Source organism: Rhamphochromis sp. 'chilingali' (assembly GCF_963969265.1).
Source record: "Rhamphochromis sp. 'chilingali' genome assembly, chromosome: 21".
NCBI classification, from domain to species: domain Eukaryota; kingdom Metazoa; phylum Chordata; class Actinopteri; order Cichliformes; family Cichlidae; genus Rhamphochromis; species Rhamphochromis sp. 'chilingali'.
The window spans coordinates 21,132,455-21,147,188 of record NC_137949.1 but is presented as its reverse complement, the minus strand read 5'-3'; the positions used below and the strand labels follow the sequence as shown (position 1 = coordinate 21,147,188).

The following is a 14,734-nucleotide window of genomic DNA, read 5'->3' as shown; positions in this document are numbered from 1 at the left end:
TAAAAGCAACAGTTCATCATCTAACACACTTGTTTCCAATCTCAAATGGCTTTTAAGGTTAGATATGTTGACAAGAACATTGCTATCTCGGTTATTTTTACCTGGGGTTGCCTGAGTGTAAAATCAAAAGGAAATGAAGAGCAAAACAGAGCATCTAATGTTACTCTAAACCCTGATAACAATGGCAGCTTCATATAGTACAATACAGTGATATCCTTGTTGTGAAACACAACCACACAGATTAATGGTTCTTGTGCTTGGCCTGCGGAAGTGATGCTCAGTTATTGCCAGAGGTGGGACCAAGTCATTGTTTTGCAAGTCTCAAGCAAGTCTCAAGTCTTTATCCTCAAGTCTCAAGTCAAGTCTCAAGTAATGTCAGGCAAGTCAGGGTCGAGTCTCAAGTCACTGGTGTAAAAGTCCGAGTCAAGTCACAAGTCTGAAACTTTGAATTTCAAGTCCTTTCGAGTCTTTAAAAAAAACAAACGAAAAAATAATGTTGCAGTTATATGCTAAATGTAAATATTAGACCATGTAATTTTAAAATCTGTGTTTTTCTCAACACATACAAAATAGTGAACTTAGAAAATATACACAAATTGTGAAATTGCACCTCTTTAAAATGCAGCTCAATTAAACTTAGCTCCAAGAATAATTTTCACCGACAGTTCTGAGATAAGCTGCATGTTATTCTTGGATGCGGTTGTAGGACCAGCTTTAAAATCGCATGACAAAAATATCATACACATTAAAAAAAACTGCATCACCAACGTAGCCTGGAAAACATTTGCTAGTTAGATGAAGTCAGCTATCTCATCTTAGCATATTTATATGCATATTTATAATTATACGGTTCTTGTGAGTGCATACACTCATGAAGTTTAGTAACTTCCGGTCACTGCAACAAGCCCAGGTACAGTTTACCGACGGATGGGTGCAGGACCTTGAAATGCACCGTGTAGAACGAAAGACCATCGTACGTATCATAAGTTTACCAGTCTCACAAATCGTCTTCATAAATACACATTCGTTAACCGTTTATTAATATAACCTTTGAGCTCAATGGTAATTAATTAGTAGTGGAAATAATTTCTGGTAGCATCACAGAAATGTAGCAGTGACAATAATATTGTATGCTGTAATCGTACTGGGCAATTAGTGATACAAAAAACCTGTTTTATCCTGTGAATAAAAGTATGTGTTTTTGTCAGTGTACCATAATAACAGAAGCGAAACGCAATATTGTGTCAGGACAATTCACTATTTATGCACAATAAATAAAGGAGCATAGCGCGACAATTTCTGTTCAGCGCCAGACTTGCTTGTAACCTATATCACCAATTATGTTAAGAAAAATGACGTATTAACTACAACAGCAGACTGACCTTTGTGTAAATGCTTGGAGCAGACTAACCTGTGAGCTGGAGTGTTCTAGGACGTTATATTTGATCTTTGAATGGCTGCAATCCAGTCGCCTCTTTGTTACTTCGGAAACATGGCTCGAACAATTTCTCTTCAACGACGTAATCCGATAACAACCGATCTCTTTACCCGTCGGCTTCCCGTGGCTGTCATGCGACCGGCTATTGCAGTTAATAATACAACAGCTTCTTGACATTTTTGTGTTTCTTTTTATCGCTGTGTGACTGATTTTAATTGAAAGCCTGCGTGCGCTAGTACCGCTTGCCACGAGTTCCCAGAATCCTTTGCGGTTCTACCCGTGAATGACGTCACATTTTCAATCTCCATATAATATGCATGTTAAATTTTATATTTGGGGTAAAATATCAAGTCTTTTCAAGTAAACCGGTTCAAGTCCAATTCAAGTCCCAAGTCATTGGTGTAAAAGTCCAAGTCAAGTCACAAGTCTTAGAACATTTTTTCAAGTCAAGTCTAAAGTCATAAAATTAATGACTCGAGTCTGACTCGAGTCCAAGTCATGTGACTCGAGTCCACACCTCTGGTTATTGCTATCTGTAGTAGTCAGGTATGTTGAGGATAACAGCTTATGTTAGAAGAGGAAAACCTAAATATATTCCTTAAGCATTTGTATTGCAGAAAGACAAAAAAACAGACAAAAATTTTCAGTTGGTTTCCTTGTCTTGACATTCGCCTGATCATTAAAGTCAAGTTGTAAAACTCAACCCAGCAGTAAAGGTTTAGCAATCAATTTATTTCCCCCTTTCTTTCCCATAGCCTGAGTAAACCTGACGACTTGGCTGTGACCCAGCACACAGAGGTTCAGAGAGTTGCTCAAGGACATTTTAACAGGTCACAGGGCTGCTAATGAACACAACCTGTTAACTGACACATCGCCAATGCGATGATCAAACCTGTGACCTTTCAGTAATGGGAAGGTCTTACTAATCACTTGACCGTTCTTTCACTTAAGTTGTTTTCTCAGTTTGCTTTAAGGGTAAAATGTGGTTTTGTATTTATTTAAATATTATGAGCGGCAATCTCACTATAAGGACAGGAATAATTTAAGGAAAAGATGTTACTGCACGGAAACTTGAAAAGCAAGCAAGTTATCTTAATGATTGATTCTGGAACAATGTGAGGCTATATAAAACAAAGACTGCAGAAGACAGAGTCGTTATTCACTGGCAAATACATTGAGATTGTGTTTGTGCACCAGTGTGACTGTGGGTGTCACACGATCTGTTAAATCTGACAAGGTTTTGAAAAATGCTGTTACTCCAAAGGTACATTTAATATTTGTAATTTACATTTTCATACCAAACAAATGTCATGAAAATAAGTTGTCTTTTTTTTTTTAAATCTCTGAAGTAACAGACATTGTTTTTCAAGTTGCTTTCAAGTTATTAGATAAATTTGCCTCAGTCTGAGGATTTGACTTCCATTTATCTTTCGCAATTCTGTTTCTCCCTGATATTAACCTATGTCGCCATGTTTCAACTTTGCCTGCTCGCATGCCCCCCCTCCTTTACATCATCCCCTTTCTGCCCACCTCCACGTCACTGTCAATCTGTTGCTTTTCTCATCCCTGCTTACCCACTTACCCTTTCAACCCCATCTCACCATCCCTCTGTCAGCCTTCCTAATACCGTCTTTTTGAAACCTATTTCCTGATTCGCCTTCTCACCTTCCTATCCCCCTCACTGGCCCTCTTCTCCGTGCCTTCTTGTTTTTAACTTTGGGTCTGATTGCGTTGGGGAGCTAACCTCAACTTGCTCCCATTTTCACCACCTTCATCGAACCCCATCATCCTCACCATAACTCCTTCACTCTCTGTCACTCACTTACCCTTTCACCTTTCTGTCCCTGTATGCGCATTATCCTCCCTGTACCTTTCTACTTCATCACTGCCTACCTTCTTAACCTATCCACTATCAATCTTTTCTTCTCCCTAGCCATCTCCATCATTTTTCTCTCTAGCACCCTCTTTCAACTTTCCTTTGCCATTGACAATAAGCATCCCATAAAGCATCCCCTCCCCCTCTTCTTTGCAATGACTTTTCCTCGCCCTGCCCCACATGATGCCAATTAATCACAGAGAGAAGAGCTTTGTTACCTTGGTGGCGACAGTGCGTCCAAACAGTATGGCGTAGCAGAGATTAAGAGCAGAGGAGTAGGAGAATACACGTAGTCTGTTCCGGCCATGGGGTGTCATGCCAAAGGGGCTGTTCCACTCATACAAGGTGAGGAAGAGCGCTGTGAGATGCAGCGTGACAAAAATACCCACCCACATGGACCAGTGGAGGGGCCACATGAAGGCTCCAATGGGAGCTGCAGTGTCCCGGCTACGGACCTGTTGGATCAAATGCAAACACAAGAAGCAGACTTGAGACCGTTGATTGCCATGCATTGTTTGTATAAACTTCTGTTAATGACTCCTCGGCAAATTAGTTTAAAAAGAAATGCACACATTGTTTTTTATTCCGTGCTATTTATTATTCAGCCAGGAGAAGAAATCACTTTTTAAAATGATGAATATCTCATTTTCAAATGGAGCCGTATTGTCAGATCATATCATGCGTTGCAGATTGTCAGCTATAGAGGGAAATGCTAACCAATCAAAGAATAGCTACAGCATGTTTGAGGACTCTGTCTCTCAAATGCCTCTTAGACTCATTACACACTCTTAAACTGCATCCAAGTTCAGTAATTAACATACATGCTCAACTAATGATCTCCCGCTCCTTACTACAATACCAAGGTGAGGGGGCTTAGGGTGAACAATAAGTAGCTGCAGGCCAAATGATTAAATCATACCGGCAGAGGCATAAAAAGTCAAAGTAACACTGAGGACTGCAGTGCTTTAACTTAAAACAGAGCACATTTTTAGGACATGCCATGAATTCTACAGTCGTAAAAAATCAAGTTTAAACCTCCAACAATTAATGATGACTTCAAGCAGTTGTACCAGAATGCCCAGGCTGGTGGAGTAGAAGGGTGAGGTGAAATCTATAACTCTGCTCCTGGCAGAGTTAATAGAGAAAGAGGCGACGGCCATATCGGCGGTTCCGCTCAGCAGATCTCCTACCAGTCCCGTCCAGCGTCCTGTCCCACTGAGCGCCCCATACTTTCCATCTCCCACAATATATAAGTCGAATGTGAAGCCCATATCTTCTGCCAGCTTTTCCAACAAGTCAATGCAGTACCCATAGCAGCACTTTCTCAGGTCCTCTGGTAGTTCTGAGAGGAAAGAAATGATGATGGTGTGATATCCATCCGGACATTCATATGCATGATTTGGATGTGGTTGCACATATGGGAATTGCCTACAAACAACCATAGCTGAAGGAAAATGTTGATAGATTCTTACATTACACTTCAGCTTTGGCATTTTTTATGACCTGGCATGGACTACATTTATTCACATTAAGTACTTGGATAAAAAAAAAATTAACAACCCTGAAACTCATTAAAGAAAAGTAGAGCTGGCAAGATGTAATGGAGCTGCTCAATATGAATTTTTAAGTTCTTGCCATGTTTGCCATTTTAACTGCTCTGGCAAACATTTTCCTTGCAATATCGCTTAATCAACATCAGCAGCGTCCCCGTTGCTCTTGCTTGGCTTCTGGACCTCTTTTACAAATGAACCATCATGAATTTTATTTTCAATATTTTGTAAGTTATGTTATGTAAAGGTGTAAATACCCCTCTGCATTGAAACGATTAATCCTATCAATGGCAACCGAATAAATTCACAGTACACGTCAACATTTAGTACCTGCATCATCGTGAAAAAAATTTACATTTTCCTATAGCTTCCATATGCAATCGGCTGATTAAAGTTAAAGAAAGTCAGGTTGACTGTTATTACTATGCTGTGGACTGGATGTATAGCTGCAGATAATCTCATGTGTGAAAGAAAGATCGTAGTAGTACATCTTTGACAAGATACTCTTGATCTCTTATTGATTGAATTCCTATATGCTCTTCATTCATGAAAGATGTAGCTGGTGAGTGTAGCCCTTGACCCTGACCCTGTTATATTTTCAACTAAACTGACCTGGTGCAATCCCTTATTGATTCTACCTCAAATTTCCATATGTGCTCTAGAGACATGGCCAGCCAAATACAGCAACACTGAAACTGAAAGGAAAAGATCTGAGGGTTTATGTAAGCAAAGCTTGGAGAGGCCATAAATTAGAAGTCATAGATGCTCACAGTACAAGTTAAAATGTTTCTGACAAGTATTACACTTCTACAGTATAATGGTTCTATAATGACAGTATTCTATGGACAAATGGCAAAATAACACTCACCTGTGCCATCCCAGTCTACTGTTGTAGTATTTGAGTTGTGAAGCTGGTTAAAAAGGCCATGTATTATACTAGACTGGTTAGTTTTGGGGTCCAGACAAAGCTGTCCAGCTGGACACAATCCATCCTCGTCCACCTCCCGTGTGAAGACAAATGGGTGTTCCACCAGGGTCACAACCCTGAGGCGGTGCCCTTCAACCGAAAGTCCCGGCCTCCAGCGACCTCCAAAGTTGCCGTCACCCTGGCCATCCCCTCCCCTCACCCCGGCTCCAAGACCTTGTCCCTGGCTGGTCATGAACCCTCCCACCAGTCCCAGAATGCCACCCTCCAACTCCAGTCGACCTCGGGTCCACTGGCCTACAGTAACCCAAGCAGGCTGCCCCAGAGCACCTCTCTTCAGACTCCATACATGAAACAATTGGGAGGACAGAATCCGAGAAACACCAGCATCGACCTGGATCAGGCCTGTGGCCCCGGTGAAGGAAGTGTTGGAGAGAAACCTCGAGGGACAGAGGACAAAGAACAAATAATAAGTGGAAGCCAACAAAATATAGAAAATAAACTTGACATCCACCTTAAAAAAGTACAGCCTGCAATATTATACAGATGACACTAAACATAGTCTATGAAAAAAGGCTTATGAAAAAAGGAAAATGGGGCTAATGCAAGAAAAAAGTTACAGTGTGGTTGCAGAGCTTAAGCAAGTCTGGTCTCTAATGGGTAATTGCATCTTCTAGAGAGTCATAATTAAAAGTTAATGCAGTGCAGTGAGGGTCTTCTCCTCCTATCTGCCAGTCCATACAGACAGTCATTGCTATTCGGCTCACTCGTCTCCACACATTAGGAGGAGCAATCCCCATTCGCACATAAATCTCTCCTGGCCTCTTGAACCACGCAGGGATTTTTTTGCACATGTCTTAGCAGTCGATCACGTGGACATCATCAAGCCATACGAGCTCTGTTTGATCATAAGGGATTGTCATGAGGTCATTGTAAATCATAGGGGTGGTTGTTTAAATGTTAAAGTATGCAGGGACCACTTCAGTATGGGTGTTGAACCGTGCCGGGACTGTTGATGATGTCTGGGTCAAGGCTAGAAATGGCAAGTTTTCCTTCCATATAATAGAAACGGGTGGTTGAGCCGGAGTCCTTTCTTAGAACAGAAAACAGGTTTATCCTCTTGCGCTTAGTTCCCTCCCCCATCTTTTCTTCTTTTCTCACTCTCATCACTAGGTTATATGCATGCATTAGCTTAGATTGTGGCAGCTGAGAATATTCTTCATTAAATATGGAATATCCAAAGGATAATGAAAAGGCTAAATTTATCTTGTGGGCCATTAACCTGTCCTCCAAGTTTAGCCTTTACTAAAGCCTGTCTGCCCCACACAGCGACTGATATAAAAATGTGAATATATGTAAGGTATTATGTATTCCGCTTTAGTTCCTTGCCCTATATCCTCTCATTGTGATTTACTATAACATCAACATAATTGTAAAGAACTTGATTAAAAATGCTTCTGATTGGAAGCCATCCCCGTTCCCTTTCACATTAACTTATGTTTCCTCATCGGCAGCTCCCTTCTGTCTCTGTGGCCATAAAGCGAAAGTGCTAGCCTTGCCTTGAGCTGAAATCACTCATGGTAATAGCACGGCTGAATCATCATATCCAATAGACAGCAGATTCATCAAGCCAACCAACTCCAGACTCTTAGTCTAAGCTGGCCAAAGAAAGAAAAAAAAAAAATAGCCACACTGTAAGCTTTACATCTTTTATCCAAGGAGAAAAGTGCAAGGTCTCAAAGGGTCCTCTCCCACTGTTTGTGACACGTTTGGATTCATGCCCAGAGATAAGAGGTGAGATAGGAGTGTGACATAATATAGGGATAAGAGCAGTGGTGTAAAAAAATGTACTGCACACTTTAAAGCTGCACCACCTTTTAGTTATGGGTCCTGCGGATTGTTTTTGTAGCATCAGGCCAGAGGCTGTATTTAAAGGATGACTCTGGATTTCACAGCAGGTTGATAAGTCACCCAGCTATGTCAGAGAGGGATGGCTTCCTTCCCTAACACCTGGCCCAGGTTTACGCACTCAGAGTAAATGTCAGTGGTGTGGTCGGTAAATGATGACTCTATAAGACTGTCCCAAGCATGCGTCTCAATCTCTTGTCAGTCCACCTCCTTCAGTTTGGAGGAAAGTTTACTCCCTTCGTCTTTTTCTGCCTGTCTGTCGGGAATGATACAAGGCCTGCTTGTTTCATTGGTTTTAATCTCTTCGGGGGAGATGGAATCAGCGTGGCAGCTTGTGTCGAGTGAGATGGCACTGACTGGCAGATTTCACTCTGATAACAACAACCCGCTATCTTTTTTCCTCCTTTTTCTCCTCCCTCACATCCTATTCCACACAAGTGTGTCCTTCTTTTCCTTTGTTTTTACTTCTATTTTTCTTTAGCTGTATCCTACTTCCTCTCTTTTATCTATCTGTTTGTCTTTGACCACATTCTCCCTTCTCTCTAATGTACTTTTGGGAATAAGCACCTAGGGATTCTGTGATTCTGGACATTCTGAAGAGCAACATCAAAAGTGGCTAGTTTCTCATATTTTTATCTTCATTGCTTTGAAAGAGTAATTTTGTAACTTTTATTTTTGTAACCTCTCATCCTCTCATACCTTCTTTACTTGCTAATATCTCAAGACATCCTCCCTCCCTCCCTGCTTTCCTCACTCTGTCCCCAGGGCATTGAGCTGTTAATTGCCTTTTCCATGTGGAAGTCTCTCACTTCCTCCAGCTTTGTTAAGGCTCTCCGGAGAACTGCCGTGTCTGGCTGTTGGAGGCGAGGGATAAGAATCAGGGAGAACAAGTGCATGAGTTTGAATAGTGCAATAGAACAACCCCTTTTATCAGTCTTTCACTGGCCATGAACAAAGGTCACTGAGACTATTTTGTGGAGAACTCTATTGTAAATAGTTTAATCTGATAGGCTAGACCATGTGCCAATTGGTTGCCCACGAAAAGATTGCATTTTTCCCTAGAGTCCTGATGAAGTTTGAGTCATTTAAAAATGTCTTATTTTCTTTTCTTCTTTAAATAAAAAAACAAAGCAAAACTTATATCTTCATAGAAATAGGCTTAAGTTGAACTGATAAAATATATACCTTGGATGCAGTCTTAGTTTAGCATGCACAATACTTCATTAATTGTCTCTAAAATATAGTGTAATAAAGAGTTGCTTGAAATGATATTCATTTGGCACATGGGGAAAAACTAAAGTGTTACGCAAAGTAAAATTTTGACTTGATACAAATTTAAGATTAACAACCATGGTGTTAAAATTCATACAGTCGTAAAAGAGGAGAAAAACAATACAACATAATTCAGCCAATAAACCAATAACATATAAAACACAACTTATAGAAAATCAAAGATTTACTAAATAGCCGTTACTAGTCATGATGTGATTGTTTGGTGTGATATTAAGATGAAAATAATGTTGTAGTCCCCTGGGAGGCCTGTCTGTCCCTTACAGCATTCTGCTGTGTGTTTTTATATGCTGGTATCCTTTTACTACATTGGCAGTGTGTTTGGGATTATAGCCATCCCGAAAGATGAAGCGGTTACCAATCAGATTCTTTCCAGATGGTATTACATAGATCAAAATCTGACTGCACTTTTTTGCATTCATCAATTTCATTTCATCAACGCCACCCACCCAAAAAAAACCTGTACCACTGGCTAAAACACTGGCCCAAATCATGACAGAGTGTTATACAGATGGCCGTAGACACTCTTCTTACGTATATGTTGATGATTATTTGAACCAAAGTTTCACATTTATATTCATCACTCCTTAAAGAACTGTTTCAGTCCAGTTCTTGTATAATTTGTCATACCTCAGCCTTTTTTCTTCCCGTTTTCATTCCTTACAAATTGCTGCTTGAAAGCCAGTCAGACAATTTCTAATGAGGTTTCTGATAAACAGTAGATGGATCATGTGAAAGGCTAGATGCATCTCTCTGGTCCCGTGCCAGGTCTTTGCTGTATGTCTTCCTATTTTAAGGATATTTTTAGTCCTGCCACTTCTTCTTTTATCCTCCATTTGTCCATTTTATTCTAATTTTTTTAAGGGCCCACTATGCAGGGATATGCCAAGTTTCCAGCTAATAGCTCTTTGGAAATCACCTTGATGGTGAAAATGTAATTTTACACCTGTCAATCCGTACTATTTTTGCCAGTTTTTTGTAACTTCAACTGAATGAATAATTGATAGGCCAGCGATAAGTGATTCAAGAGTGAAAATGAGTGAAAAACCTTGAAGACATTCAGCAGCCATTCAGAACTTTTGCACTTAACAAAAACTGATGAGTTAAAGTCTGGCTCCTTGGAAACAAAATATCAAGAAATGAGAGGCGGCTAAGGAATTTTGCATAATACTTTACAACATATTAAAAATATAGATATGATAATATCATAAACGGTCCATCAAAAGCCGGTTAGGGTTATAAACTCTCTTTCCAGTTTACCTCTTCAGTCTCTTCTATTTCAGTAACAGCCTTGCACTAAGTAGGACTACACTACAGCCTCAGCTTATCAGCGCATTTCATGCCTGACTAAAGTAAAGTGACTACCACTGTTGCATGTTTTCTGTCTCTGCAGCTTCTCTGTCACACATCGCCTGAGTCATTTAAAGCTAGTCTGTTAAACTGCACTAACATCTGCATGGTTGCTGGCTTGATCGAGTCGCTACAGTTTGGTGCTCTTAAATTCAAACTTTGTATACATACTGGCCCCTGCTTTCATCAGCGGCATTTGTTTGTAGTGATTTAGGCAAGTAATTTATCAAAATGTTTGCCCTATTATCATTATTGTGAGTTGTTTTGGCCACAATAACCATGAAGTGAAAAATCTATCGTGGCGGCGCTACTCTGAACCTAATTAACTTGTTTCAAACTCTAATAATGGATGTTCAATAACACAACTTCCACAAAAGCCTGTGGCCCTCCATGCCCCATGGTTCTGAGATCCCAGTGCTCAACTAAACTGCTTTGCGGACAGAGTGCTGTGAGAATCCAGCTTGTGATTATGTGGCTGTTGTCTGTGATCACTCTCAGCTGGCAGGCACCACGTGGGCTCAATATTTGCTGTGGACCCAGCTCCTACCACAAATCCTTCCCTCACCAGTATCACATGACTTGGATGCATGCTGTTTTATCCATTGTACCCTTTGAAGTATATCCATGTCAACTGTTAGAGAAAAATATTTAACTTTGCAGTGAGTTTATTGCAGCAGGCTTCAGTGCATCATGCACTATCAGCCACATATTGCTCAAGAGGATTTCTAGAGTATGCGAGTGTGATAGGTTTTTGCACTCCATGTCCGAATGCGAGGATTTACGTTTTTCTGCTTCAAATGAAAATGTTTAAGGTTTAATGTGTATTTCAATCAGTTTTTTCCCCCCATGTGTCAGTGGTTATCATCGTAGACCACACCTTGTCAGACCCGTGAAAGCTGTCAGAAGCCTTTTTTTGAAAGCTGCAGGAGTTGGAGCAACAGCAAACAGAAACACACAAAACCCCTCTGGTGTCAGTCTGCCAATCTGTATGCCATAAAGACCTCCTCCCCACCTCCAGTATGACAGTGCTATTCAGAAATTACCACCCCCATGGTGCAAAGGACAGACAAGGGCAGCAACCAGAGCATACAGTACCACAAGTGGAGCCAGTAACTCCTCACAAAAATGTCAAAATGTCACTCAGAAAGCTAACGGCCTAGCATGTATTTAGTGATGTGACCAGCGAATTTTAAATGCAGTTTTTCACTGTCTTCTATGAATCATTCGGTTATTTAAATAGTAAAACTATGTGCAAAAATTCAGAAACCCAGGAGTCATTTAAGATGAACCTGTAGCTGCAGGGAAGTATAGAGTGTAGACTGTAGAGAGTATAAAGCTAGTCTTATGCCATTTGAAACAATACATTTTATTTTTAGAGGAGGTATTACTATCATCTCTAAACTAAACCATAAAACTCTGGAGTTGATCTCAGTGCATCAACATTGACAGAGAGTGGGGTTTAATGATGATCAAGTAACACTAGGCACTAATTCTAGACTTTGCTAAACAACCAAATTGAGATTAAAGTAAAAGTGAAAGCTTATAGCCAGCATCAGCATCATCAAATCAACCCATACCCCCGACTGTTATCTGTAAGGGTGCCTATAGCAACAAACTACACTGCATAGGACTAATAAGAATTACCAGTTCCTGCACTGTCAGTCTGTATACCAAAAAAATATATACTTGCTGTCTCTGTCGTGTGTACTCACTAGTCAGATCAAAGCTGCCAAATAGAGTAATTTGTTACAAAAAACCCTATATAGCTAAATATTATTAGAGGTGAACAAAGACATTATTTTAGCCATTTTTATGTGAAGTAACCCTTTAATTAGTTGGTGTATCCTGTACATTCTTACCTGGCTAGATATTGTCCAGAAGAGGGCTGTTCATGTCGGTTTGGTTTGTCATAGCAATTTACCATGTTCTGAGTGAGTGCCAAATCTGGCCTCACCATGGTTGCTGCAGTGACCGCCCGGCCAATCAGCTGCAAAGCATCCCGTATATAGAAGCTTATTGGCTTGCGGCCGACCTCCCCATAGGCTAACAGTCCAAGAGGACCTCCTAAAGTGTGCAGCGAATCTGGAGACAAGGGATATCCCATGATCCACTGCAGTGCTGGTAGTGATGGTGCGAGACGCTGAGCAGCCCGAAGGACGGAGGATAGACACTCGGGGTCGGATCCCAGGAGGAGAACAGACGAAACAGGTGAGGGGGAGCGCAGGAAACGGGTGGAGATGATCTTCAAAGCCTCTTCTTCCATCTGCTCCTCCCTTCTCTCCTCACTGCTCCCCCCTCTTCTATCTCTGCTCCCTGTGATGCGAGTCAGGTTGATTATGTCCCACAAATGCCAGGTTGAACCACTGTACTTCTGAAGGTGGGTCAGTAAGCCATCACCGCCTTCGTCCCAGCCTGGGCAGATTACAGCTGCTCCTCCCCAGCTGTCCCCCCGACTTCCTCTATCCCTATCCCCACCATCTCCCCCCTGCAAAACTGCAAGGAGCAAACTTCCCAGGGTTGATGGAGGCACACGGGCTGACATCTGCAGGTGAAATCGGTTCTGTGACAGAGGATAGGAGTAAATAAGAAGAGTTGAAAGAACCAAAAGAAAAAAGTAGATCAGTGAAAGAGTTAGGAGAAAAAATACAAAAATATAAAAACAGAACAAATAACAAAAAGAGAAAGAAGATAAGAGAGGAAATAAAAAGCAAGATCAGACCAGAGATTAATAGATATCACCAAAACTAAACACCTCTGGGCTGAATAACATAAAATCACATTAAACGTAGCTTTTGTATGCACCAGAGCTCTGCAAAACAATTCCTGATGCGGCAGTAATTTACAGCAACACAGATCAGAAACAATCAGTCACATTTGTTCATTATCTCTCACTCTGAATGAGAAGAGTCGCACTGATACAAACAAGGAGTCAATGATTCGCATCTAATCTGCAACATCACAGTTGGCTTGGCAAGACAACAGTAGCATCCACAGTTCATCCAGAAGCCCACATTTCCAAACCCCACTGAAAACACTAGCTTGTTTCATACTGTTCCAAAATGGATAACACTGTTGTCCTTGAATGCAGCTCACAGATGGACCTTCCCCTTCCTTCCTTTGGGGTTTCTATCCATTTTTCATCCTATCAGTGCTCCAGGCAAGGTTGAGGGGGGAGACTGCTTTTATATAAAGAGCTCAAAGTTTAGCTTAACATGACCTGAAGTTTGCTTTGAATGGCTCCACCCAAATGAATAGAAGAACATCCTCTGGCACAAATGCATACACATTTTCAGGATCTTTGTAACATATATCCAGAAAGACGTCTGTGCACTATAAAATAAAACACACACAGAAGTTACCTAATTGAATCTGTATACTATTAATCTACGAGCTTATGTCCAGAAACACTTGTGGAAAGCACACACATGCCTGTATATCTGAAGATAAGCTATCTGAACACAGATGTAACCCACACTGAGACACATTTATTCAAGTGGAAATATCCCACCCAGGAGTACAGAGTAAACAGCGCAACCCTCTGCTGAAAGTCCTTGAGTCTCTTAAGAGAGTCAGAGAAAAAATATTTGAAGTCTGGAGAGACATGGATGAATTAATGCCGTATGTTTGTCTTCCCGGAAAGGCCCAGGTGTGTGCAAGGGGACAACTGAAGATAGGTCTTCTCGTTTGAACTCCGCAGGGGAGCTAGAAATGTGGGGGTATCTGGTAAGTGGGGGTTGTTGGCGAGATGGTAATGGATGACAGAGACTAATAGAGATGGGAAGGTAGTGCCTACAGGTGCAAGTTTTATTCAGTGTATTTCTGATAGGAATAAAACTAATATTATGCATATACAGAAAATGTGACGATAGAAGATCAACAGAGCGCCTCAAGGCGGCTGGAGGAATTAGTATGTAAATCTATATCTGCTCTCATCCTAAATTCCTCTGAGTACGATCTATCTAAGCTAGCGCTTAAATATTAATATTCGACTAAATGTATGGTTATGTTATGATTCCTGTCCTGAAAAAATTGTCAGAGGCTACAAAAATCGGAACAGACTGAGTCTGCATAATGGAGAAAAAGCTGTAAATTATGTTCCTTGTCTACATAGCTTGTTAGAAAACGAGAGACGAATTGTTGCTGCATTTATCACTGTCAGATTAATTGTGATAATGTTCATCTGCGGGATATCTCACTGCTGCGTCAGCTGTTTTGTACCAGCATTATTTTTTTTCCTAGCACAATCATAGATAGCTTGTTTGACTTTTAAAGAGATTCTTTTACAATTTCAATTACATTTAAGGCATTTAGCCTGCGCTCACGATCAATTTACAGGGAGCACGACAGCAGAACTACTTCAAGGGTGAGGACGTGAGAATAATAGCAAAAGCTCAGCA

General features: G+C 40.9%; 1 protein-coding gene across 1 annotated transcript in view; it reads right to left on the bottom strand.

Moving 5' to 3' along the window:
- Window positions 1–14,734, bottom strand: part of grin3ba (glutamate receptor, ionotropic, N-methyl-D-aspartate 3Ba) — a 95,254-nt gene that overhangs the window by 33,860 nt on the left and 46,660 nt on the right. Inside the window, exons 2-5 of the mRNA XM_080871410.1 lie at window positions 12,197–12,897; window positions 5,733–6,229; window positions 4,385–4,656; window positions 3,533–3,769 (exon numbers count right to left, since the gene is read on the bottom strand). Of these exons, the coding sequence (XP_080727536.1) occupies window positions 3,533–3,769; window positions 4,385–4,656; window positions 5,733–6,229; window positions 12,197–12,897 (1,707 nt within the window). The remainder of the gene's footprint in view (window positions 1–3,532; window positions 3,770–4,384; window positions 4,657–5,732; window positions 6,230–12,196; window positions 12,898–14,734) is intronic.